This window comes from Buteo buteo, chromosome 8, assembly GCF_964188355.1.
Source record: "Buteo buteo chromosome 8, bButBut1.hap1.1, whole genome shotgun sequence".
In the NCBI taxonomy this organism is placed as follows: Eukaryota; Metazoa; Chordata; class Aves; order Accipitriformes; family Accipitridae; genus Buteo; species Buteo buteo.
Window position 1 is genome coordinate 35,376,942 of NC_134178.1, and position 27,984 is coordinate 35,404,925.

At 45.4% G+C, this 27,984-nt stretch overlaps 1 protein-coding gene across 1 annotated transcript; it reads right to left on the bottom strand.

Annotated features, from left to right (window-relative positions):
* Positions 1-438: 438 nt before the first annotated feature.
* CD96 (CD96 molecule) lies at positions 439-27,984 on the bottom strand. Its single transcript, XM_075034748.1, has 15 exons — positions 27,887-27,984; positions 24,478-24,903; positions 21,010-21,119; positions 19,319-19,541; positions 15,074-15,129; positions 12,715-12,805; positions 12,168-12,344; positions 10,862-10,915; positions 9,284-9,328; positions 8,310-8,384; positions 5,589-5,666; positions 3,652-3,732; positions 2,925-3,014; positions 1,644-1,767; positions 439-576 (listed from the first exon to the last, which is right to left on the bottom strand). Exons 1-15 carry the CDS (start codon positions 27,942-27,944, stop codon positions 468-470), a joined length of 1,797 nt encoding a protein of 598 aa, XP_074890849.1. The 5' UTR covers positions 27,945-27,984; the 3' UTR covers positions 439-467.

Consider the following 27,984-nt stretch of genomic DNA (forward strand, 5'->3'; position numbering starts at 1 on the left):
ATTTGTATAGTAAAAATAGTAATTGTAAGAATGGCTCACGTAGGTATCAAAAAGCTTGTGTTAAGCCAATGTTTCCAGTGTAATCGTGGTGTCCATATGGCAGAGCTGTCGTCTCCATACACTTAGTAAAACAAAAAGCTTCAACGCTCTTCAGGCGGGCTGGCGGAGTGATGTGTTAATCTGTTCCCATTAACAAGACAGCAAATTCCCAGTTGATCATCCAATTCAAATTAAGCACATGTAATCTCATGGTGACACTCACAGTGGTGTTAACGTGATGCATACATAGAGATAGACGGGATGAAGTAAGCATCCTCAGGAGTGCGCAGCTTCCAACATTAATGTCATTTAGGCACTCTGAATTTTAATATGGGTCATTAACACCAAACTCCTGTAATCACTGTTTTAAAGACAGAGCCTTTTAACTGTGTCAGTCTTCTGAGCGCTACACCAGGGGGTAGGGGACGTTACAGGTTTTCCAGTTCATGGCAGGATGGGGGAGTCCCATCAGACTCCACCATGGAGGTGTACTTTATCGGAGGTGGCGGTGGCTTGAAGGATGGAGGTCTGTTCATACTGAAATAGAAGAGAAAAAATGTGCTATCACACAAAGGCCGTATAAAAAACTGTTACAAAACGTTCGCAGGAGGAGGTAGATAGAGGCTAAGTCATTATAAGAGCACCTGACATTTGCTCTTACATGCTGCAACTTCCCTGTTTCTGTTCTATAGCTCCAGTGTGCCTCCTGGTATTCATTTGGCTTTCTGGGCTCCCACCTCACTATTTTACTTTATTAGCACTTTAAAAGAACAGATCTTGGTCCTGGTGAACCATTCAAAACCCATGCAGTGATCTTTTGCTCACACTGCTCTGTGAAGGTATATTTAAAGACTCATAACTTTTTTTGGTGTCTATTTATAGGCCAAGATAAAGAAAGGTCCCATCCCAAATCAGTGAAAAAAATCAATCCCATTTTTACCTTCGATATACAGATTTGCAGTCATGTCTCAAAAGGGTTTTCCAGAACAGTGAATGATTCATTATCACCATGATTTTTCAAACATTTTAGCAATGTTAGTAAGATTAAAAATAATTGGCTCTTAGATACTGCTTTCATCAGTAGATCTCCAAGTGTTTTAGTAGGGAATTAAACTTTGGTAATAATTACAAACTCAGTGCTTATTTGACTGGGATTAAGTTTCAGGTAGCCTACTTTCACATATATTATTCACAACTCAAATAGAGTTGCCCCAGAAGTACAATTTCATTAAAACGTGTCTGCAAGTAACCATGCAATATGAGAGAGCAAAAGCAGCTGGCAGGGAGGCTAATAGAAGTGGAGGGCTCTGGGGAAAAAAATTGACTTGTATTCTTCCCTCACACCCCAAAGCCGCACCACAGCTCCTTTTTTAAAGTTTATTTTATAGATTACCCACAGAACAGATGAAAGGACTGAGAACACTCCACATTTCATACTGCTGTATGAAAAAAAAAAAAAGGCATTAGTGATCCATGTACTTAAAGGCCTTGTGCACTATGGGCAGTCTCAAATGAAAATGTGTAAATCCAAACAGCTGAGTTCGAGTTTGTGCTGTCCTCCGTGCCACCCCTCCCGCCCCTGCGTTCCCCTCCCTAGTACTTACATCTCTTTCTGGTACTGACACCATTTCCTGATGCCTAAAGCTATTAGAAAACTGCAGAAGAGGAGCAGGACGGCTACCACTGTTGGCCAGGGGAAGCGACTGTCTTTCGCGTTCCTCACACCACCTGGAAGGGACATAGGAGATAGAGCTCAGCCGAATGCCCTCAGAGAAGAGGGAAATCTGGGCTTGCTGCCTGTGGCTCGCTGCTCCCCCCTCCAGGCACAGTCCTGGTGACAACCCAGCCCCAAATCGACACGGGACGGCCAGGTTCCCAGGCTGAGGATCCTAAACTCTGAGCATTGCAGCTCTGATTTATGGACTTAACCCACTTTTGTTCTGACTAGGTTTGCGGGCTGATTTCAGCCACCCCTCGGTTCACATGACGGGATTATTCAGGCACAGCTTGGCAAGCGTTTCGTCTGAAAACCATTGGTTTTCTCTGTTCCCCCCTAAGCTTCTCCGAGAAGAGGAAGCATCTTGTGATGCAGCTGGGCACAGCTGCCTGCCCCAGCCCTCCTTCCCACCGGCTTATTTTTCATGCCACCGACACCAAATCCTGCCAAAACATCTGGCCAGGGGTGCAGCCGCCTTTTGGGGTGGGCTCTCGTTGGCGGTGCAGCATCCCAGCCTCACCCCGCCTGCCTCTCCCCACCATGGTGCGGGGATCCCCCAGTGCCCTCTTCTGCACAGCCACCCTTGGGGGTGCTGGCAGCTGAAAGAGGTGCCCTCGGGGTCCCGGCTGTGGGGAGGAAGGAGAGGAAGAGCACGGTCCTCCTCCAGCTGCCGCGGAGGGTTCAGCAGTGGGCTTGGTGCCAGAGGTGGTTGGAGCACAAGAGTGACTGGGCGATACCGCCTCGGTGTCACCTCCCGTTGTGCTGGTGTCGCAACCCTTTGCAAGGTTGGTCCTACCGGTCCGTCACCCAGCCGGGGTCTTACCCACGGTGGCAGCCAGAGCCGCAGCCGGGCGCCAATTCCACCATGGTGCATGAGCTGTGAGTGGCCCCTGGGGCACGGGAGTGTGACCGGCCAAATTTTGCTGCTGGAAGAAAACACGCACTGGGGCGTTGCTTGTGGACGCAGGGAGAAGGCAAAAATGCCAAAAGCCTGTGACAACCCATGGTGTGGGGACACAGCAGCCCTGATTCCTATTTTCATCTCTTTTCCCTTTTTTTAACTCCTCTGGTCAAACGTACATGATGCTCCGGGTTTCATACCTCTCTGCTTTTCTTGCTTACTGCAACAGCACACTGAAAGAAGAGGATTTGTAGGATAATGTCTCACCAGTACTATTGAGCAGACCGCTGGTAGTAAAGAAATCTTTCCCTCTGGTAACTGAAATTGGCTGGTCTGTGACACTGAAGGACAGGTTACCTAAAAAGATATGGGCACAGAACAGTTTTAGTAACTTATTTGGGTTATTTTTAAATGAAAGTTGTGGTTTGAAGCCACTGTTATTCACCCTGCTGAAGACTGGAAATCAAATTCCAGAATCAGGGTGTTGAAATTCACTTGGCAAGACACCTACATTTTTGGCCTGCAAGTCAGTGTTAGACAAAAAATGTGCTTTTATCAAAATAAAGAATATTAGAAGACAGACAGACAGACTATTAGAAAACACCTATTAAGATGTTCCAGCAAGCCAGCAATGAGCTGCACAGCAGTCTGGAAGAATGATAAGCTTTTTTCCTCTTAGATGGTAATGAAAAAGCTAAAGATATTGAGTGGATTAGCAGCAACACAAAGAATCTGCCTCTGCCGTGACGGAGTGAAACCTCAGTCTCCTCTGTCAAGTACTGTGCCTGAACCACAAAAATCATCTTTCATCTGTTTGTAGACAGATATTTTCCCTTTCCTAATACAGCTAAGCTACCTATGTTTAAGGTCAGAACTGCCTAAGGATACATTCTTGTTTTTTCTAGCCACCTCCATGTTCGCGTCTTCCGAAATAATAGCTAAAATATGCGACTAGACAATGGCACAGCATTTACAGAGCTGCCACGGCACTTACGATGCACCAGAGTTGTATTCTCAGAGGAACGCGTGGCATTCCTGAGGCTTTGCAGGGATTCGGTGGTGGAATCGTTCAAATCTGTACAAAAAGAAATAATATCCTTCAATTATCTTACAAGCCTGTACGTGACTCCTCCATTAGGCTCAACTGCTGCTATTTTATACCTTTCGTTTTTCTCTGATGCAAACAACAAACGAAATAACAGAGATACCTGAAAGTCTCTAGTATAATTGCTGATTTATAAATCCAAGAAAAAAAATCCACTGTTTAAATGATGCAAATGAGTAACCAGACAGAGCCAGGAAAATCTCTTTCTTAAGAGATGCTGGTTCTGACTGAAATTGAGCACTCAAGTATATATATATATCTGTATGTATGTATGTATGTATGTATGCATTAAAAAGCCCTACCAAAATCAGTCTAATATTACAGCACTCTCAAAATTTACAGACAGTTTTGGACATTAATTCAATTAGTTCTTCTTTTCTAGTTGTTTATTAGGTTTTTAATTTTATGGGGATAAGCATGGTAGATCTGGCATTTTAAAAAGTTATATATATTAAAAAAAAAAGGTATACACAGAGATTCCACAGCGCTGTGCTTTACACAGCATGCTGCCGAGCACTACTTATTATTATTTACATAATGGCTCGTGTTGGAGCCTCCAAGCATTGAACCGATAATGGTAATCCCTGTTGTACAAGCCCGGTGGCCCTGGGAGGGCACAGGGACACACGCTGGTATGCCTCGGTGGGTACACCGGTGCCCGTGTACTCTGAAATTGCCCTCAATTACAGCTGTGGGACTGAAGACCCTTCGAGGCCGTGCCTCAGCTGGCGGTCAGGCAGGCACGGCTGTAGGGAAGCCGACAAGTGGTGCGACGCACGGTACCTCCTGCAACTAGTAGTATAATTCAGCATGCTTTTAGCAAAATTTTTTTTTTAGCAAAAAACCCCATCAAGCTGTGCAAGAGCGGGATTGTGAAGCATTAGGAGTTGTCACAAGGTTTCGGTCTAAATGCGTGGTTGTGGGTTATACGTGAGTAAACAAGCACCGGAGTGCTGCCAAAAATATATTCAGAAAATGGAAAGCGGCTGCTATGTTTGTGCTTCAGCCAAAAGATGACTGCCATACAAATGCAAAAGTGCATTGACAGGTCCTGCCTGCTCTGGAAGCACAAAGATAAACCAAGATGTTAAAAAAGAAAGTCACTTCTGGCTTTCTGCTGCTACCACCCCTAGGTTTTTTTTTTAATTGATTTATTGATCTTTAATGAGGCTGCCTTTCAATGTTCTATTAGCCAGCCTTTATTGCCCCACATTATCTTATTACTTCATTGCTGCTCTGTGCTTTTATATAGCTACTCCAGTAATTTATTTCATCTATAAACTAACCTCAGTACTCACTACATTTGCCTAGCAACTCTCTCAATTTTAATATTATTAAATTAAATATGCCTAATAAAACCAGGATACTCAAACGTTTTTTTGTTCCTCTTTTGCCGCTGCAAATCTTCGATGGCTTGGAAGACTCAAGCCTTTATCTTCTAACTCAGTGCAACTCAACAGGAGAATTCTTAGGTGAAGTATTGAAAAGCTGGTACAGATTACACCCCCCGACTTTTGGCCTCTGCTCGGACACAACTTTTCCATGTTTAGTAGTAGTTTTTGCATGGCAGTGTGATGACTATGAACTAGCAGCTGAAAATAAGCACCGCAGAGCTAATGTTCTTGGCAAAGGCGTCACAAACTGAGGACCACGTAGAGCTGAGTACCTGCTGCTGCGCTTTTTGCCAGACACTCCAGATCGCTGCAGATTTGCAACCCAACACTTGCTAAGTTGGTGCCACCTTTGCACCTTGCAACACCCGTAATGGGCTTCATAATTCCCCTGTTGCAGTCCTACGAAGCAAAGGAAACGCATCATCTACTCACCTGCAGTTGTCAAACTCTCACTGAATGCTGTGGGGCTGGTATAGCTTTTTGTCTCTGCAGGAGAAATCAGCGATCCTGCTGAAAAACACACAAGCTTGTGAAAATTGCTGTAGAGGACCATATCGCTCATTTTTCATTTTTCCCTCTTTCTTCCCTGTTTCCTCACTAACGAGGTCAAACAGTTGTAACCTATTACTTGAGATGCTGGCTTCCCTCAGACAAGCACGACACTACTCTGTGTCTGGTTTGAAAGTCTGTCACAAGCGAGAAACTCAAGAGGAGTTTGGTGAGATGGATGAATAAACTTTGAGAAAACACATGGGGCATTTAAGCATGCATTTTTGAATTTCAGCTGAGTTTCAGCTGAAACTCAGTAGTTCCAAGTGCACTGGCTTGTTTCGACCTGAAGCCAGTAGGGTGATGAACAAACACGCATAAATCAGCATTTAGACAGGGTTTCACCAGCTCCAATGAGACAAAACTGTTTTCCCAACTAGCAAAGAGAAGTTTTGAAGAAGTTAGCGTACAGGAGTCACACCTGCGATGCCTGGTGCCAAATGCCAACTTATTTAACATTTTCCTTTAATCTTTTTTTGAAGTGCTAAGTATTCTAGCACTTAGCTAGCTATTTATCTGATATTCAAACACAGGCAGATAGTAGCTAGCAAGTAGACCTCTATTTTCCCAAGAGGACTATTTCACATCTACTAAAAAGAGTCCGTCTTTCCTAACACCTGCCTCACTTTTTGAAAAGTATCATTAAGCTATCTGAACAAATCTGAGAAGGTGAAATGTAGCTGTAACCCAGCACTCAAAGCCTGAGCATCTCTGGGCTCAGAGATGGAGCTATCGTGGAAGCTAAGCAAAGACTAGGCTGCAGTTTTAACAGCCTTGCTTCTGTCTCTCCTCCTCCTTCTCCTGCCTATATCTGTGCACTGTTCCCTTGTACCAATTCCCACCTGTCTCTTGGATTTTCATTAAAAACTTGCAAAATAACAGGAACTGAACCAAAGCCCTTTTTACAATGGCAGACTTGGCATCCTGACTCGGCTGCAGCCCAAAGGGTCTGCTCAAGAAGCTGGTGGTGGCACCAGCGTGGGAACCAGCAGCGAGGCAGAGAGGAGCAGCACTAACCCACGGGTGGCACACCATGACTGCCACACGTCGAGGGCATCGGTTAAAAAGCAGTTGTTTCCTGGGCTATTTACAGAAGATAAATGGCTCAACTCCAGCTTACACTACGGCTTTGATCTCGTACCTCCTCAACCAGTGAAGGTGTATGATCCAGCGAGGAGAATCCTCTCTGTTCACATTGTATATTTGTCATGAAATCGTTGAGACAGAAGGGCTTTCAGTCCACTTGGACAAGCTCTTTGCTGCCCCGCTGTCAGCCAGGCTCGGCAAGCGTCTCTACTTTGGGGAAGGGGAAGGCAGCAGGAGAAGCAGCGAACTTTAATTTCAGTGCCACTGCAATCTGTGTTCTTGCCCTGGCATACATTGATCTAGCCTCTTCATGCCCCAGGGCCTTACAGTGAGTGATTCAGCTCCCAAAAACACTCTGCTAGGGCAGGATGAAGCCTTGTGTTCAGCATCTGCCTCCAGTATTAACCCCCCCACTGTCCATAGCATTTCTCCTGCATCTCTGGGTAAATACTGCTATAGACTAATGTAGGTTACTTTAAGTGAAGGTTGCAGGATTGAATTACATGGCTTAAGGAGGACGTTCAATGCTCCCCAGGTTCGTGAAATCAATAAAATCTGTTGCAATCAATCTGTTTTGTTTGGGAGAACAAGGCTGCCACAAATACCAAGGGCCAAATCCACTCTTGCCCGCTGCTGCCTCAGGGGTGGATGAGTTCCGATCCAAAGCTTTGGTGTTGCTGCGGAGGGGAAGATGGCATTTGACAACGGCTTGCCACATTGCCTCTTCCTCGTGCTGTTCTGCTGCTGAAATGGGAGCGTGTGCTGTGCGCCCTGCTGACTGCTGCCTAAAACCAGCCAGTCCTGCAGGGATCAGCAGCTGGGCTTCAAAATGGAAAGAGACTTTAAAGAAAAAAGTGTTCGCGGACAGGCTGCGCTGTAAGAAAATGCACTTTGCTGGGACTGGCGGGCATCAACCCTTTATTTTGGGATCAGAAGGTTCACAGCTTCCCCTGCTCTCAATTCAGGCTGCTGCCATGCTGTCGAGTGCATGCCAGCCTCTGGTGCACGCACCTCTCCCTGGGGAGGCGAGGTTAAACCCTTCCAAGTGAGGTACCCTGCCCTCCACTGGCCTCCGTGTCACCAGCCCAGAGAAGAAATCATCAAGTTGAGTCATCTGCTGTAAATATTTTGTTTATCGGGGCTTTGTATTGGTACTCCAGTGCTCTAATGTTTGGGCTGCACTTTTTCTAGCTCTAATATCATTCTCTTTTTGTGTGATATTTAATTAAAGAGATACAAAGAATAAGTATTGTAAAAATATATATTCGATGTCTGTTCACTTGCTGAAATTAATGCGTGCATCCTAAATGGAGCATTAAATAAGATAAAATCAAGACAGCATTTTCTTATATATTTATTTTTGATCTGTGGACTTCCTAGTGTGTAATGCACTAGGAAAAGGGCTTCAGTGGACATTAAATTGTTTGCTACAAAAAAAGCAAGATGGTTATTGTGTTTATGTATCTTTCTCCTATGTTCTTGAAGCAACAGAGAAAACGCTTTGGCTGAATTGTTTACCTTGTGTTGTGGAAGCAGGAGCCAAGCTTGCTTGACTTGTGAAATCTGGAGAGGCCAAAGATGTCGACTGGTGCTCTAAAGACAAACAGATTACACGGTATCACATTTAGTTGATAGGGTCTTTTAAAAATAACATTAATAAATCATAAAAAACCCTGGATCAAAAAGCTTGCAGCAGCTGTTATGTAAATGCAGACTCCGCAGCAGCAATCCTGCTGTTGGAGTTCAGGTTAAATGCTCAAAACACCTCCCACAAATTCAAGGGGCACTCAGAGACAGCTGCCGTTATTAATACTGACCCTTTCCTGCGGGTTAGCTGTGTGTGTTATTTATTTATGTTTTTATACGCAGGGCTCAGTTTAACTGCAGTGGGGTGGATTATGCACTCGATGGGGGTGCTCCCCCACCTAGCCAGGGCCTTGCCAGAAATGGTCCTGACAACATGCAGCAGCCGTATAAGCCCAGGGGATCGCCTGCTCTTGCGGGTTTTCCTCTCAATTGCTGAAGATAGTTTTATACAGTTATCCATATGCATGCTCTGGTAAAGCGATGTTATATATCTTATGTCATTAATGAATGGGAAGGATGCACTACTGTTGGAAAAGTGGTGGGTTTAACTTTTCTATCACATGCACCTCTCTATCATAATAGGACAAATTTATCCGTAGTTGTATAGGGGGTTTTATTCCATTTTATAAAAAGGCAGAAATATAATATGTGATATTCAGCATGCCATTTTACATGCTGCCCTAACATGACAGTTTTAGCGGGATTTATGTCAGATCTCTTCTTGGGCAACTTCATAGCTCACAAATTCCCACCCAGCAGCACACAGGTACCGTCAGTAGCAGAACACGCTGACCTTTCCCTGGCACGACTCTGGCTTTGTGTACATGACATTTAAGCAACGGTCAAGCAGAGATCCTACATATATTGACTGAGTAATAAAGAAGTCTTTTTTTTTTTCCCCTTACCTGAGGTAGTCACAACAGCTGATGGAAGTGCTGAATTTCCAAGGTCTATAACAAATCAAAGCAAACACTTTTACTGCAGGGTAAGAAAGGTGTCTATTCTGCTTTAGAAAAGTGGGTGATTCAAAGGTTCAAGAGTGAGAGAGTGCATCACGCTTAATTACCAAATAATCTTTCAATGCACGACTCAGCCAAGTAGTCCATCGAGAAACATGAAGCCCCTGAAGTAACTGCGCTGTGAAATCCCTAGGGAAACAAAGGTTTGGGGGAAAAAGGTATCGGAGCCCCTGGCACCTCAATTCAAAAACCAGAAGTGAGTTACATGATTTTATCCCATACAAACAGATGCACATTATTAGCATGCATGTTGAAATAATATATGTGACCCAGTGGTGGCACCTGCATAGTTCCATCCACAAAGCACTTCAGAAACTGCAACTCTGACAGGAAATTTCAGGAACACTTTGCACTGAAAAGTGCTCACCGAGTCCTCAAAGAGGAGGAGAGGGAGTTATTCCTTGTAATTAAAGGACTGTTAACCAGCCAGCCAAGCACAGCGGAGACACCATCCTGCCCAAGCAGCATTTACATCCCGAGTGAGAGATATTTTTTTTTTTTTCCCAGGAGGTCAGGCAAAGTAGCCCCTGAGTAGATTGGGAGGAAGGATTAAATCTCCCCAAAGGGCTCCATAAAGGAGATGATCTATGAAAGCTCACACACCCCATCAAAAAACCATTTCTGGGAAGGCAGCCAGACGGTTCCTCTGGTCAGGCATGTTGGGAGGGCGTCGGGCAGGGAGCGACCTTCTGCAGATAGGAGCTTAGTGTAAGGAGGTAACCATCGACCCTCCGGCTGCTTTCCCTTGCAAGCATTTGTCCCTCCTTTGACTGTTTGGAGTGTTGCTCTTCCGTTTGCATTTCACCTTACCCTCGCCTGTGCTAACAGGGATTTCGTCGTATCTGGCCGACGTAAAAGGACCCCTTACCAAAGGTGCAGCAGGTCTAACTAAAGACCAGGGTAGTGGGGCACGCCGAGGTGTGCCCAGCTGCCAGTACGTTTCTGCAGAGTGTGCAGTGTCCATCTCCAAAGGGCTTCAGCTGAGGTGTGGAGGGAACGATTTATCTGTCTGCCATAAGCTGCTAATAAGACAAACTTGCAGGGGCAGAGAGTAGGTTTACCAAATTTACACAAATTAAGAAACGTCCCATCAGTTCTTTAATTAGGCAAAAGTGTTGAGGATCTTGGCTGTGGACTTAAGCAGAAGGTAGAACCATTAGTAGGGCTGTTATTTTTAATTACCAGTTCAGTGCTGAAAAAGCTATATTCAAATGCCAGCTGAAATTCAGAAATAACATTGTGCCCCTCGAGGCTGGAGTTTAATTATGCTTGGGCTTAATTATGATAGATTACACCACCAAAATATCTGTTTATTGTATTTTCTCTGAAGTCATAGCTGCAGAAAGGGGTACCTTACTACTCATCCAGAACCAAGTTTGCAAAAACATTTCTCCAACAGCTTTAGGAATTTAGAGAGGCACCTCTAACATAACCCAAGTTATTTTGTTCTCTAATTTATCCTACCTTCTGAAGCCATGGTGGTAAAAGCTTTGGATGAGGTTTCATTAGACTTATTGTCTGTGAAGAAAAAAAAAGAAAGATGAAAGCAGATCTTAAAGGTAGTTAGGCTTTTGTTACAGAGGCTGAAAATTTAGTCTGGAGTTTGTGTCATACTGTGCATTAGTATGGCACCTTCACAGAATGTAGCTGAGAATTAATTTAATTCTTTCATTTCTGTCACATCGAAATATATTAACATTCTTATACAGAGTGGATCTATCTTAGCATTAGCATAGCCTGCAGGCAACAACGTAGACTGCTTTAATTGACGGCTCTCCAATTTGAATATATTTCTACAAAACTGCAAATTGGGTGAAATGAGTCATTTTGGAGAAAAATGATCTTTTATCTCCTTTACCTCCAAAGCTATATTTCCAGAGGAGTAAGCTCTGCCTTTTGATGCGGTCTTTCTTTGTGGAAAAACACACCAATAAGCATATCCACAGCCACAAGTGAACACAGCTGAGCTGCAAGTAGTCACCATGGTACGTGAGGTACCTGTGGAGGCTGCTAAGGGGCTAGCAGTTCAGTTGCATTATCTGTGCAGCAAGGAGCGTGCATAGTTAAAAAAAAAAAGAAAAAAAAAAGGTGTAACTATGGATTTGCACCTGAACAGGAGGCATGCACAAGAAGGTGCTAAAGGAGATCAGTCTGCCCTTCTCGCCGGCCACCCTGCATCCTCAGAAATGCCATAAACCTCTGCACGGCCACGTCTCCTGCTTTCATCAACTACTTAGGACAGTATTTCTCCATGCTTCTCTAATCACATAGCTAATTCTTACAGTACAGGTTATAGGAGAGTTTTTCCATTGTCCAAAATGGTTGAACTGTTTTAGGGGCCTTTTGCAGGTTTCACTGAAGATGTACAACATAGCCCTGACGCTGAGGGTTTGATTTTCCAGAGAGCTGCATTGCACATATGCAGACTTTCTGCCAGGAGCACTCAGTGAGAAACACATGATTATAATAGCTTACTGGTGCCATGTGGCTAAGCTAGTGTATTTTTGGGTATGGGAAGTGCAGCAAATTACTGCCTAAACATACAGCAAGAATCTTATGTTTGTGCAGGAGTTTCTTAGCTCATTTAGAGGCTTAAGCAAAGACTTGAACTAAAAAACCTGTCAGAAAGTTCAAGCTATGTGATGAACTTGTACAATAAAGCTTCCATACTCTTGGCGTTTCTTCAGTGTTTTAAATAACAGAGAATACGTGTGTCTGGTATTCTTAATGTTTTAACGTTTCAGATGCATCCTATCTATGAAAAACCTACCGAAGGAAACAAATATTTCTTCTGATGAAATATTCCATGTTTCATTCCCAAGGAAGGAAAACAGACATGCACATGAGAAAATCTTATGTGTCTGCTGGGTCTCTTGCAACACCAGTGTTGATCTCAGCTGATAGAAACCTTCACTGTCTTGCAAGTCTTCTTGTTCAACAGCAATTTCTTGGGGGAAAAAAAAAAAAAAGAAGAGCTGCAAGACCCTCTAATTACACTCCAAACTATAAATCAGAACTGTGCAAAATATCAGTACTGAAAAGCAAGCTCGTATGGCTGCAGGTTTCTTTGCTGAGACGCTATCAAAGATTTGGCAAGAACAGCACGGTTACGCCAAGCCATCATTCCCACCGCTGGCAATTGGAGGGGGCTACGGTCACGGCTGTTGGCCAGCAGTTCCCTTTGGGGAGGCCTGAGCCTCCCCTTCACCCAGACGGATGCCTACAGGCTCCCGGTGGCAGGAGCGGATGAGCAACCACCGCTTTTTTGGGAACCGCTTCTACAGCTGCGCCATTGACCTACTGACGGGTGGCATTACCTCCGGGCTGCTCCATCAGGCTCGTTCTGTCCACGTACCACACGAGGCTTGGCTTGGGAAACACCTTCCTCACCACGCAGCTCACGTTAGGCTATGGAGCAGTAAAAGCCAGGCGTTAGCCTCTCTCATTTCTCACCCGGCTGCTGGCTTCCAAAATCCCTAATGGACAGAGCTTATTTACTCACCACCCCCCCGGGAAGGAAACACTCGCTTCCTCTTTATTGTGTTTCTTTCCCCCCCATTTTTCCGATTGCAGGCACCGTTGAATGAGAGCCCAGGGACACCCCCATCACCCTGGGCCAGGTTGGGGGTGACGGGGCTCCAACGTCCTCCAGCCCTGTGCTGTAGCTGGAGAGATGCAGGGTGAACCTCCACCCTCCCACCTGCAGCCCAGTGCCTCAGTGACAAACACCCACGTGGAGAAACACTGGAATCTGTAATGAGCGTGGTGTGCGGGGGCAGAATGAGACACCTCCTGAATGCCGTGTAAATCCTTCCTTCGTTAGGCAGATAAAGAGAAAAATCCCAGGCAGAAGACTGCCTAGCACAATGATGTGTTGATTATACAAAATTAAGATATCTTTGTAGAGGGCACGGTAGGTAAGAGGTTTCCAGAAGTCACGAGGAATTCCATGCTTTAGATGCAGTAGTCCTGGCTTTATGCCAGTTGCTCTACAAATCTGTGTTTGTGCTCAATTTAATTTCTTGTCAAGCAATAGATGGGAAGGACCTCAAAATCAAGGCTGGATGAAGGGTTGGGCACTAGCAGGGTGGGAGGTCTCATCCCCATGCTGCCTGGATATTCCCAATTACATTTACTTAGCAGCTTATGGCACTAAGAGAAATTGTCTGGTCTGTTTAAACAAAGGGGAAAAACAAACAAACAAAAAAAGAGCATGTGCTACTCATGCAGCACAAAGCCCTCTTGCTCCCACTTTCGAAGAAAGTGGTTCACACATTTAGTTCAAAGCAAGCTTGATGCATTGCAGCCAGCAGAAGTCAATCATTCAGTATGAAGACTGAAACTACTCAGCTGAAACTCTTTCCTTGCCGTGGCAAATAACCTCTGAACTCATAGTGTAATTGCTTTCCCCTCTTTTAACATTCAGTTATTTTTCAGGCACTTTTGGTTCATAGTATTTTTACAAATGCTTCCTATGAAAGAAATACAAATCTGACATCCAAAGTAGATTTAAGCCCTACAAGAAAGGGTGGAAAAGAGAAGGAAAGGAGTTGGTGTTTGTTTGGAGGTAAAGAATATTCAGAGGCTCTTGGAAGAGTTTCTGTTGCCTGGTCCCATGATAGCAGCACCCCTTGCTCTGCTCAACAGGACAGTGCAGACAAAAGCCTGCAATGTCCAACATCACGCCTGGAAACAGGTCACCAGGAAAATTATACCAGTATTGCAGAACCAGCTGACTCATGGCTTGTCTGAAGCAGGTGGATATGGCTAATACAAGGTTCTGCCTGCCCACAAACGCTGTTTCCAAGGAAAACTGTCTTAATTTGGGATGCTCGCAGATCAAAAGCTTCAACGTGGATGGATGCAAGAGGAAGCAAAGCGCCACAGCTAGTAGCCAGAGTGGCTTGCTAGTCAGTCATATGGGCCACGAATATGTTTTATGCCAAGTACGGCCAGTGCGGCAGAGCAGACCTTTAGGTTTTGGCATTACAAAGCAAGTGATAAAACAGAAGCCCCAAAACACTTGTGTAACTCCTCAGCTCTAAACCGGGGCCCTCAGACTTAGATCCAGTCGCTCCATTGGCATCTGATTTGCTGCAGCTGAGTTCTGCCTGCAGCACGACCCGTCGCGCCTGACACGATCATCACCTTTCCGTCCACACGCTGGGCCACGTGGGTGCCGAACACTGCTCCCACGGCACCCGCTGCTCCCTGGCCCCTCGGAGCACCATCCTGGGGAGAGGGTGACCTTCTTCAGAGAGGGATTTTAAGCAGCGTGGAAAGGGCAGCCCGAGGCTGCCGGGTGGTAACCGGCAGATGGGGAGGGAAAGGGACCATCGCAGCCCCCTGCAACATTATCAGCTCCTCACAGCCTCTCGGTCCTGTCCCGGAGCCTTCCCTAGGGCTAACACAAAACCAGATTTTGCCTACACCACAGAGAAGCACTTAGCTAGCTCTAGTTTGTGCCCACTGAAGCAGCTCACTGCTGTGGGGATGGGAATCGGTCAGGAGAAAGGGCACGAATGGCTGACATCAACTCATTGACTTGCTCATCGCCCTGTGAACTCGGTCGGTTTGGAGGTCCTGGCTATTTCTGATTCAGCTTAGTTTGCCTGGCCCTGCAGGAGTGGCACGGTTGTGGTCACGGGCATTACTCTTCGCTCCAAAATTGCTCACCTTCTGCATGGTGCCAGCTGAGCCCTCCTGCAGCCTAACAGAGATCTCAGGGTAGGCTGGAAAGCAAACAGAAATGTATTCGTGAAATGGATACCGAAGGTCACGGTAACAGCTTCTAATAAGGCTTAACAACCTTGTTTCGTAAAAAGAGTGGAAATTAAATCCTACATCCACCCACACACCTAGCTAGATAAAAGCTTGCACAGCTCCAATTTGAGGTCAAGGAAGTGGTTTACAACCATATATCAGCAGCTACTACCACAAAATCCATGATGTATTTCACTGCCTATCTAAACCACTCTTAGGCGGCTTTGGTGGAGAAACGAGCTGAAACCATCAGGCAGTCACGGCTCCGGCAGCGGAGCCACCCTTCCCCGGCCTGCTGAAATAAAACACTCCCCAGTCGTTGGTTCCTCGGGGCATTTGTCATCTGCAAAGGCTTTAGCCATCCCCCAAAAAGTTGATTGATTTTGGGTACCAGGTACCCACACGCTGTCGCCCGGGCAGATGTGTGACAGTGTCACACCACAGACGTTTCCTGCCTTGCCAGAGCTCACCTTCACATCAGAGCAGCAGATCTCCGATGACCACATCCACAAGAAACGGAAACAAGTGTTTACTTTTGTTTTCACAGCATTTTGGTTCTAGGTGCGGCTGACTGTACAGGTAAAATATACCGAGTACCGTAAGCCTCTCTAAATTGGCATTTCTAAATTAGCCATTGGGATCACTGGTTTGCAGTAATATTAACTGACTTGTTAAGTAAGGACTGTTGGAACTGTGCTAATATATAGTAAATCTCAAAAACCTTGGATAAATTGTGCTTCTGGCCCTGTCTGAGCCTTAAAACTGGACTGGAAACAAGTGCAACCCCTGGATTACTTAGAAGATCTATAATTTTTTCTCCTTCCAACTTAAACTTTAATCTCTACCATTAAGATACTTTTCTTTTCTGAGCTTGTTAATTGATATAGGGTCACCTCAGTTCATTACATTCCCCTCTGAGGTGAACTGCTTAAGTTTCCCTGTTGTTTTATATAGCAAATCCACCAAAGACTCTCCTGTGTTCTTTTTTTAATTTCCATTTTTCTGCCTAGTGTTACTGATGGATTATGCTTGGGAGTGACCTATATTTAATTATCATGGCCTTATGGACTTTGTGTACTTTTTGGGTGGAATTTCCTTTTTTTTTTTTCTTCTACTGGGGTTTGTTGGCTTTTTTTTGTGGATTCTGCCTGTCAGAAGATGAATGTCTTAAGATTTCATCCTTGTTTCTGCCTTGCCAAAACTGTAGAGATGGTAGTGGGGCTAGCAGAAGGCAACTGTACTTTTTCAGATGTAAGAAAAAGTCTGGTAAACTGGATCTTCTAATCTCAGCTAAAAGTTGGCTGGGAGACTAACATCTAGTCCAGTGCCTGCTCTTCCTTTTGTTTTTTGATGAGAATGGGTATACTTTTTCACATCTGTATTGGATGCTGTCGTCTGCTTTCTCAGAAAACATATTTGCTGGGTAACTGTTCTGGCAGGCAGCTCTCAAGCATAGCTCTCAATGATCTAATAGATCTTGTCCATTTAACATCTCAGCCCCTGTTAACAGTTTGACATTCATTTGTCTTGCTAGGATATTTACCAATGTTTTGGGTCTAGCAGAAATTCAATATTTAGTATAGTAGTTTCTGCTGCTGAGCTTTTACTCTTACAAAAAGGAGAAATCAATTTTTGGCAAAGTTAGATGTGAAAAGGCCATCCATTTTCTCAGAAACTTGTATCTAAAAGAACTCTGTTCTAGAAAAGAAATATTTTAAAGCATTTCAGTCCAAAAGTACCCTCTTAAAAAAAGCTTTCTTGATTGAATGTCTGTTTTTACTCAGCCTATCAAGACTCTCAACTTCATTGAGGGACTCGTTCATGCCTTCCCCATCCTCCCCTGCCCAGCTCTCAGTCGTACGTCAAAGCATCTGTGGGGAAGTGCCACTGCTGCCCCTCAGACTTGGGCTGTCTCTGCCGTATTTAGCCCCAGAGTCTTTGTCAGAGGGAACCTGCAGAGGGAGCTTTCCCCAGGCAGCAGTACCTTCCTCTCCTCCTCTTCCTCCTGCCCATTACAGCCCCGTGGTGCGCTAGCTGCCTGCCCTCCCTGCCCTTCTTTCATGCCACTCATCCCGTGGGGTTCGATTGCGTGAGTGTTTGGGTGACGGGGGGATGCTGGCTTGCTGAGGTGGGAAAATCTCCCCAAGTTTCAGTTGGCCTTGGTTTTCTAGCTACATCCTTTTTAATGGCCAGGATGACAGATATAACCAATATAACATGCTGTTGACAGTGTATGCGCTTACTATCATGCTCTAGATCCTGCCCTGGCCGTTTGAGCCTGGGTCTACCTGCTAGGACATAAATGTTCATTTCTTCATTCCCCGGTCAGCTTTGCACAAGGAACAAGAGAGGTGTGCTGTCATCTGAAGTGGCTGTTTGTCTGTTCCCAAATGTCAACTGGAGCTTGCTGGATTATTCTGGCCACTGTCTCTGCCTGTTCTTTGCCAGCTCCTGCCCTGCCAGCCCATGGGCTGGCGCAGGGGCAGCTCTGGACCGTCTGCTCTCGCTCTCCCCTTCCGTTGCAGCACAAGAGAGGTAAGTGGAGAAAAGCTGGTATGAGGCAATCATAAGCAGTGTGCCTTTAGCAAACGGTAACAGAAAGGAGTGAGACAGCATGCGAAATAGTTATTTTACCAGCAAAATATCAGACGTGAAGAGGCTAAGGGCACAAAAACGCACTTCCTCCAAGATCTGGACTCCAGTGGCCTGAGGTCTGAGAGACCTTCCTCAGCACCAACGCAAACCAGCTCTCAGGGAGCCCCTCCACCTAACCCTGCCCTCAGGACACCCGTGAGGGAGGCTGATGGGGCATAGCACCCCAGTCCAAAGCCAGCCAGCTCTTACTGGGAGCATCACAGGCTGTTCACCACCAAGGGTCACGGTTGCTTTCTCTTGATTGCCTCTCTCCCCTGTTGTACAAATATGCTGATGTGGGTGCATGCACAGACAACTACATGTGACACAGTAACTCAGAGAATAAGCCAAATAAAGCAAACTCTTAGGCTAACAGATACACAAACCAGGGCGAGAGCATCAGCAGGGATGGAGGGGAGGGAGAGTTCAAGTATGGTGGTATACTTGAACCATTACCCAGGTAACACTGTAGCTATTTGACAAATGTTGATTTTTAAAAGCAAGACCCATGTCTGAATCATGCAAACACAAGAAAAAAATTCAGATCATTAACTTCCATTTTTATTTCTCTTGTGTCAGTAACCAACAGGTCCCAGACACAGGTTTTGCTTTTTTTTATTATTATTTTTTATTCTTGCTGCTCCCTGTTGAATCTTTCTTTGCATTCAGAGCATTAGCCTTGCATGGCCATGCTGTCCTCGAGCCGTGGGCTTCCTTGGGCAAGCAGCTACAGTCAAGAGACAGTTGACAGACCCACTGTTCAACACCCATTCATTTTAGGAGCATTGGAAATACGTTTTCTAAATCCACTGCTCTATAAGCAGAAAACACAGCCCAGTTTTCAGCGGGCAGCATTTTTCTGCTTCAGTTGTACCTCAGCAACTGTAGTTCCCAAGCCACTAGAAAGGGAACAGAGCAAGTAACTAAAGATGAGGAAGGCTTCCAGCATGAAATGCCAGCCCACACATTTGCAGTACAAGGGCCCTGCCACTCCTGACCAGTCTGAGACCTCCAGGCAGGACCTCATTTTCAGAACCAGAGCCTTTGGCAGCAGCTGAACACCACATGCCTTTGAGGATGCGACACTACAACGATAGTTCCAAATCACCTTAGCTGCTTAATAAATTTTGGTCATGATTTCCTAACTGCAGACAGCACAGTAATTTTATAACTAGGGCACAGAGATCTTCATGATCAAGGTGCGTTCCTGTAAGCCGCAAAGTGCCCACATAAGCTTCCACATTGGGGTGAGATAGTGGCAACGTGCACGCCAGTGGTGTCGATGTATGCACAATGGATCTACTATTTTTGATGTCAGAAATTGAAGGAATGCCCTCAAATTCTTCCTAAGAACTATGGGGTTATTTACTAACATTTTAACTCATTGCAGCTGAAAAAAATACTATGTAAATATGTATATATAAAAAAACCCTGGTGTATTTTGAAAGCTGTTGCCTTCAGAACCAGACAAGAGTGTTACCTTTCCATGTGCAAGTAAGCAGGCAGTTGGCATGAGTCCCTTACCGAATACTCTCACGGTGGTGCTGCTCTTCTGGACTCTTTCGGGGTGGTACGCCACATGGCAGGAAAATACCTTGCCATCATCTGTGATTTTGGTGGGGAAAATCTTTAGAGTGTAGTTCAAACCCAGGCGGACTCTTTGCCCATCCAGCATGCTGCTGTTCCTGTACACTGCAGGATAGGAGGGCTCCTTGGTCACAAGTTCCTCTTCCCTGCCATTTTCCCCCTGTGAAAAGAGCAATCCACACAATGTGTGAAGACCAGACACCTCCCCACCCCCCATATATTTTTGTAGACCAGCTCTATTCCCGCTATGAAAAGCTTCCCTCACACCCTTAGCATTGTGTAGTAGTAAGTGGACATTTGCAACATCTAATTTTTTCCAAATACATTCTCTCCCACAACCTCAAAACCAATAGCAGTCATCATCGTACCAATAAATAGGGAGTAAATAGTTGTGTCTTGTGAGTCCTGATCTCTGCAGGCTGCAGAGAGGGCAACAGAGCTGCTTTCTCACTGCGGCAATCTTTAAGTTATGCTGAACATCCCATACTATTAAATACGACTGAAATTCCAAGAAAATCCTTGCTCTTTTAGATTTTAAATAGTGAGAACCTGATAATAATAGCTAAAAGTCATCCCCCCTTAATGTCTGTGTGCCAGCCACCCTTAGATATAGGTGCAGCCAACACATCCTGGACATCTGGGCCTCGGTACATATCTGCAAACTATACTCTGAATGACGCATGGTGACCCACGTGTGTCATTGTGCTGACCTTTGGGGTTTTTTTTGTCCTTCCTCTGCTACTTTGTAGAGTGAGCTAGCGACACTAAAAAGTAGTAAGGACAAGGATGTTCCCTACAAAAACTTTAAGAATTTTCATATTAAGAATGTACTGCAAAGGGGAGATCTAAATAGATAATGAGCTGGGTGAGATAATCACCTTTAAGAAAACCCTCAACAGTTAGAGCTCCTCAGTGACAATAGATAGAAATTAAGAGGCAAACCTCAAGGACACTGCTGGCTGATACTTATCTCTACATACTGAAATTAATGCTGAAAGGTTACATTAAAACATGCATACAAATATTTATCCAGAAAGTGAGATGCAGTACAAAAATATAACGAGCTTTATATCTCACAGCAAATTGCTTAAAAATAGTTTTATGTGGTTAGCTAGATAACTGGGTTTGCATGTCTTTGGCGTGCATCTGTGACACAGAGGTTAACGAAAACAAAAACATTAGAGTCAGCCCCCCCCTTTTTTTTTCTATTTCAAAGCGGCCTGATATCTCACTACCTTATGCTGTAACCGTGTACTTTTCAGAGATACTAAAGCTTCACTACAGCAAAAATCCCTAAGAAATCCAACACAAGGAATATTTTAGTTCTGTTACATTTGCTAAGTTTTTTGCCACTTTCCATGGACCTGCTCAACATGTACTCCTAAAAAAATTAAAAGCAATTAAGATGGAATTTCCCCTTTTTTTTTCTTCCACAGCTATTGTTTGTGGTGTCTATGTTGCAAAACCATGTTTGTACTTTTTCCCTTTATTATCACAGTCCAACACGACCGATACTTTTTGTTTAGCAGATTCTTCAGGACACAGTAAAGTCCAACATTTCTATTTCAACCTGCAAAAATAGCCTGTAGTTCCTTCTGAAGCTTGTACCTGAGATGAAGAACACTTACCACTAGCCACTTCAAAGGATAATTGGACAAATTTTCTGAGGTCGTGTCCTCAACGCACGGAATTTCTAAAGTCTGGTTTAACCGCACTTCCTTCACGTAGTGCTGCTCCTCTTTTATCATTGCAACAACGATGACAAAAAAAAGCCCAAGAAGGAAAATCAGAAACATGATGTTCATTCTGCTTTAAAAACCAATGCTGACTAGTCTTCTGTTCAAGGAACAGGCACTTTTTTGATTAGAAGGGAACTGTAATTTTCAATCATTACTGATAGACACTTTTGTTACGTGAAAGCCCTGCATCTGATTCTAGATGCAGTTTCATGACTCTAATTCGCAGCTTTACCCGAATTTTTGGGCAATTCATACAAACCTTTGCTTAACTGCAGGATCAAGATGTCTCCTTTTGGAGCTGCAAATAATTTGAAGCTTCAATTTTTCCCTTACAATTTTCTTCTGCAGCAATAAACCTTCACATCAATTTTGCACACCTGTATTTCCTTTTCTCTGAAGATAACCGCAGACCTTCTTTTCACTAAGCAAGGTGTTCAGCATGTCAAGCAGGCTAAGATTAACCCCTTTTTTCAGTGTAAATGCCCCTTTTGTTATTGTCTAACCTGCCCGCTACCAGAAGCAGAGAGCCTGTCACTCTTTCCTTTGTTATCAATTTAAAAAAGCATTTTGGCATCTCCTACCCTGCCCATTCCCCCTCCAGGGCTCTAGTCCACCAACGGAAGGGCAAAGTGATGCACTGAGCAGAGCCCAGCCGTGGTCCGAACAGACCTGCCTCCCCTCTCCCCTGTAGGCAGGCACGAGCCTGCGCTGCGGGGAAACTCTTGAACTGAGTTCCTCTGGCAGCTCTGGCTTGCGTGTTGAGATGGAATAGTTGTATATTTTACTCATTTTTTTATCTTGAGGGGCGGGAGAATATCTAGCAGTCCCAGACTGTTATGTTATTTAGCAGTGGGGACTTTCTGGTGACTGTAACTTCCTTTATGGCTGGCACCCAAGCACGGAGTGGCAGTGCCAGCATGCAGCCTGTGCCGCAGGGACGTGACGAAAGGCAGCGCCCGGAGTGGTGCCCAGGAGACCCAGCGGCAGAAGCAGCTTGTCTCCGCTCTCCACCAGAGCAAAGCAGCCGAGGAGCCAGCGACCACGATGGGACGCAGAGTGCACAAGCCCTAAAGGGGCTGGATAGTGCAGAAAACGTTAAAGAAAGGGCAAAGGAAGCAAATCTAGAGCTTCCCAAGGAAGAAAACCGCGTAGGAGGCTTTGCTGGGACAAGCTGCCACGCAAAAGTGCCATGCAGTGTACGAGAAGTACGAAGATGAGTAGTCACCCCGGGAGCTCAGCCTGCAAACGGCCTCTGCCTGTTCTCACAGCCGCTCTGTTTCCGCCCCCGTCTTTGATTCTCATCTCCATTAACAGCCTGTTGGCTAAGGTCCTCCATGTTTGTCAGTCCTACATAGGCCTGCTGCTCGGCAGGCTTTTTGCAGTATCTACAAGTTGACTCCATTTGGATTCACTTCGCTTTGATGTAGTTGGGAGCTGTACTTCATTAATGACTAGGACCCTTCTCCATCCCACTTGTAGGCTGGATTAAGGTCTTTTGCCTTCTTTTGAGTGGAGGTGGTTCGTTGCAAAAGATCTGGTTACCTTAAAATACAAATCTGCAAGAGGTATGTTGCAAACTGAATTTTTTAGTTCTCCCTAGCGAGTTATCAGTAGCACAACTTGCTACATCACGCAGTTGCTGCAAAAAGGCACAATGATGCTGATATGAACGAGAGCTGCCCACCTTTAACATGTAGACATCAATAACGACATTGAACATGCCAGTATGAACCAAGGGCACTGGCAAGAGAAAAGGAGCAATGCTTGATTAGCACTATTACTGTGTTAAGGAAGAGATAGAGACAAATCGCATGAACAGAAGCATGGGAGCGTTTTACGCTGTTACCAGCACTGTTTGTACCTCACTGCTCTCCACTTGATCCAGCCCCTCTGCCCTATGAAGCACAGGAAAATTCCCAAAGGGAATTGCAGCACACACAGGTAAAGTGGCAGCTTCGTCCTTGACACAGTTATCCAGCATGTGCTGTTTAAACACACCCATCCTCTGTGGACTGCGCAGAGATGCTGGCTCTAATTTTGCCTCCGTAAGTTCATCAGGGCAGGCAGGTGCTGCTGGGTTGCCCCTGAGGTGTGCCTCCGGGATAACACCACCGAAACGCTTGGAGCTTGGGGCTGTCAGGGAGCGAGGCAGCGGCTTGGGTTAAATGTTGCTGTGTACGAGTCTCGCACAGGACCTCCTCCTGCTGCAGGACCAGTGAGATCCAGCATGGGGACCAGCATCCCTCCTGCCACCAGTCTGGCCTCACGATGCAGGCCAAAGGGGCGGTGGGAGCGCTGCTGCCCTCTGCTCCCCCTGCCATCCCCCGCGCTCACCACGCTCCTAACCCTTGAACGCGTGCTGCATCTACAGCCCCCGGCACAAGCAGGGCGAGCGTGTTGGCCTTGTAGCTCTGAACTGAAACCCTGCCAGGTTTGTTGCATTTACTTCAATCTTGGCTTGTTAACAGAAACCTGGGTCAGGAAGAGGTTTCTGGTGTCAGCAAATCCAGTCCCCCATGTGCACACCAACACGCTTGCCCAACGTCCCTGCCCAGCTCCGTCTTCACAGCAGTTTGGGCTTTTGCCCTCACTGCTGGCATTAAACAGCTGTTCCCAAAATTGCTGCACTAATGGTTGCCACTATTGTTTAATTTGTAGTCAAATCCATTCATGTCCGTTTAAACCCATTTGTTCCTTTGCCAGGATAATTTAAATATCCTGCCTGGAGTCTCCACTCTCCCCTGAGGTTACTTACCGAGAGCAGTCATGCTGTTTTCCAGCTTCCTTTTGGCTGACAGAAGCAGCCGAGTCTCCATTCCTGTGATTGTCCTAAACAATCCCCCACTTTGCTCCGGTTTATTTTTGACGGTGGGGACACACATCCCTCCACTGAGCTAACACTCAGCACACCCTGCAGATGCCAGCCCTCAGCCTCAACCAGACAAGGGTGTTTTCTCTTTCTCGTGCCCAGTGCCGCGTGCCACAGCAGCAGCACAGCGTGGTTTGGCGATCCAGCAGCCTCCATCCCACCATATCCTGAGCTGCTCATCCCGTCTTCTCCGCAGCATGTTACTCCAAAACAAAAATGTGGAAACCACCCATCTCACCACCTTTTTTGCCTTCCTATCTAACTTTGTATTTCTCCAGACAAACAAGGTTTCCTAATCACGAGCTGGATAACAGCAGCTACAGAGTGCCTGGTAAATAGGAAACTGTGCAGGCGGCAGCATTCAGTGACACCATTGCAAAGCCCAAACAAGTCACCATCACCGACCAAGAAAAGTTCATCTATCCTGATATTCTCCCCACCCCCACTCCCCATTACAAGAAAGCAACATCTCATTCGTAATCACTTACCTCCTGCCTTGACAATAAGTTGAATTTTTGCAGCCTTTGTCCCATATGGGTAAGTGGCAAAACTGCACTCGTACTGCCCACTAAGGGAGACGGTAACGTTTTTCAGGTGCAGAGCCCACCGATTGCACTCAGACGTGGCATTTGGATCATGGAAACACAACGCCTCTGTAGCATCCCAGTCGCAGCACTTCCTCATGCTGAAGGACACTGAAAAGTTGTAAGAGGCCTCGGGAAAGGTGAAGTAGTGGGTGCCATAAACAGGGTGATAAACAGCTATTCTGGTAAGCTGGTTGTCATCGGTCTTGGACCACTGAGTCTGTATTATGCAGGTGGTGTGTCGTTTTGGGAAGCTGCACACCAGGGTCACGTCAGCACCTGGCAAAGCACGAACCACTTCTGTTTGTGTAATGACATCTTCAGGCTGGCCTTAAAAACAAACGGGACAGTTTTCAGTGTAAGTCATGTTTAAACAAAGCTTTCTACTAAGGCATCTGTGACACGATTTGGTGCCTTAGCCATAGGCAACTATGAATACCCTACAACTGTAACAACAGGCTTTCTAGTGGGGAGCTTTACAGCAGATCTCCACCAGTACAAACCGTGGAAAGAGAACTGGGAGAGCAGACACACGCTTGTCTGGAAGAGGGCAGGCAGCTCCCATCACGCTCACGGGAGTGAAATGGGAGCTCCGAGGGCCTCTGTGAAAATGGAAATCTTTCAAGTGATATAAATAAAGCAGAAGCTGGGCCTGGTTATTCCCCAGCTCTTTTTGCAAGAACAAATGACTTATCCTTGCTGGCTAATTCTGCCCTGCACTGTTCCCCCCTGCCCATTGCAATTGCCTTCGCTGCTTCAACAGAGAAAGCTGTTCTTTTACCTCCAGGTTATTAAACAGATCCTGCATGGCCTAAATGAGTATCTGCTTCAGTGTCAGAGTGAGATGCCCTGGTATGTAGAGTTTCTTCCTCAATTAATTTCATAAAGCATGTTGGCAGTCCTTAGTGTGCCATATAAAGGAGTAATGGATCGGTGAAATGAAGGGGCTTTCAACGGGAGCCTGTGCTCCTTGGTTTTGCTGCTGCTGTAGTAAAATTGGTTTTTCTCCCTTTCTCCCTCCTATGAACAAGATTCTCACAGTCCCCAAACCCCTATACACAGGGCACTGACAAACTCAAGGAGATGAAAATTTATGGATGGGGGAGTTGTAGTGAGACAAGTAACCAATCACACCCACAGAGCCATACACAAAAAGGCCTTTTTTCAAAAGGACGTGCAGGAACCCAGAAAAAGAGTTTGTGCGACTGTTCTTAGGTAGGCACTTGTTGCCCCCCAACTCCATTGGATTTTATCCTCCCTGTAGATCAAAATATCACTGTAAATTTGTTTTGGGAACTTGCCCCGCAGTCGTACCGGCCATACCACTGACTCCTCACGGCAGCAAGTGCACACTGCTCACCTTCTTTACTTGAAAAAAGCCGGTACCCATTTCTTTGCCTTGACGTGTGTTCTGCCATGTGGTACAGGGTCCAGGGTGCCCTGCCAGGGGCCAGGCAGCCTCGACGGTGCCTGCGGGGGGGCTGGTGTGCCCCACGCTCTGCCGGCTCAGCCGGGAGCCAGAGAGGGAACCTGCACACCCACAGCTCTGGTTTGACAGGGAAGAAGACCAAGGGCAGAGTCCCACGTCCCCGCAGAGCTGGCTGAGATTTGGTACCAAACCACTGAAGGGTGACACGGACACGTAGAGACTAGGCGCGTGGTGAACAAAGCTACTGAATGGCCATGGCCCACAGTCTCTGGTTTTTATTGCTGTGCATGCTCTGTTCATCTTTTAATTGACTTCCAAGAGAGGGGATGACATAAGAGGGTAAATAAAAATAAGCTTGAGTGACAAGTGCTGTGAGACAAATTACTGGAAACTATTTGTGTCGGTCCAAGGAGCTTATTATAGCAAATGCTTACTGATTTCACTGTAAGTTTTTCATCAGTAAATGTTAAGTAAAAAGCTATTAGCAATCTTGCGATCAGACTAGCAGGCAAGGGACACCTAGCAAGTTATCTCTCGTAGTCATACTGATACATTAGGTCAAAGGACCATGTAAAGAATGCCTACCAAGAATTACTTGAATATTTTATATTAAGATGAAAAATTACATATGTAGAGACATCATTTTAATTTGTGTTGTTTATTAGTGGCCTGGCACTTTAGGTTATTTTAACTGAAACCCTTTCATGCAAAAGTATTCTTATCTTTTAGTTAGCATCTCAACATAATTAGTCTCATTTTATGCCAACTTTATTCTTCCAAATCAAATGCTCTCCATTAGCTCATACTTGTGCTCTATTTGAAATTTAATGGAGTAACTCCCAGACATTTAGATGTCTGATCTCCACAAAGGGCATGGTGGTATGCACTTTCACCTTTGAGAGACTTCAGTGAGGATTTCATCCTCGGGGAAAAAAACAACGGTCCTGTTTTTCCCTAAACAATATTGCTTTCCTGCGTGTGCATGTCTTGAGGCTTCTAGTTCTTTCTTTGCATTTTAGAACTTTTATTTTCTATGAATACACATATGAAATATTTTCCTTTCTTTTACCATCCAGTTTGCCTCAGTGATGTAGAAAATAGGAACAGCCTATGCCATATTTTTAGATGCATCTTACCATGCTGATCAAATACATGAACTTTTTCCTTTCTTAACTGGAAAAAGGCTTATCCCACAAAATTCTTCTTCCTAACTGGTAATAAGTACTCCTGCATTCAGCGTGGTTAGCCTGTTGGGGGGGTAGGGTGGGTGGAGGGGTTTGTGAGCATCAGGCTTTTTCTTGGTTTTACTCAGATTGGTTTTGGTTTAAACTCCCTCTGATGGGGATACAGTTCTCCTTACTCAACTTTTCTGAAAGTTTTACTCCCAATGACAAAGTTGTTTCTCAAGCCTTTAATGCAGCACGTAGGGCTGGGTGGGGAAGAGGAAGGGAAGAATCTATTTAAAGGGTTGCAGCTGTACAATTTATCCTTGCCTTTAAGTGTTTCAACTCTTCCTCTCTGCATACACAGGCGTGTGTGTGAGAGAGATATTTTATTTACTCTTCGAAAGCAGTTTTTCTTTTTGCCCATTGGAGATGAGCACATGTTGCCCTAAATAAAAGTGAGCTCATCTCAGTGATTATTCTGGTGAAAACAGGTTAGGCGTTTTGAATAAACTAACCTGCTAGTCGGCTCAAGCCATTTACTCCTTACTAGCTGCACATTATAAGTAGCTTATTAGAAAGTTGTCAGGAAACAGAAAATCATTACCAGTAGCTACAGCTTGCCCTAGTGAGACATGCTAAGCCCAGCCTGCAGATGCCACCCTGCCCCTCGCCACCCTCCGTCATAATCTGGGTCAAGGCATCCCACTGACGTGCTTACCTGCAACGCTGGGCACCGAGAGCAAACAAAAGAGGGAGAAGAGCCACCTTTTTTCCATCTTCACTGGATGAAGTTTTGGTAAATACGTAGCTCTCTTG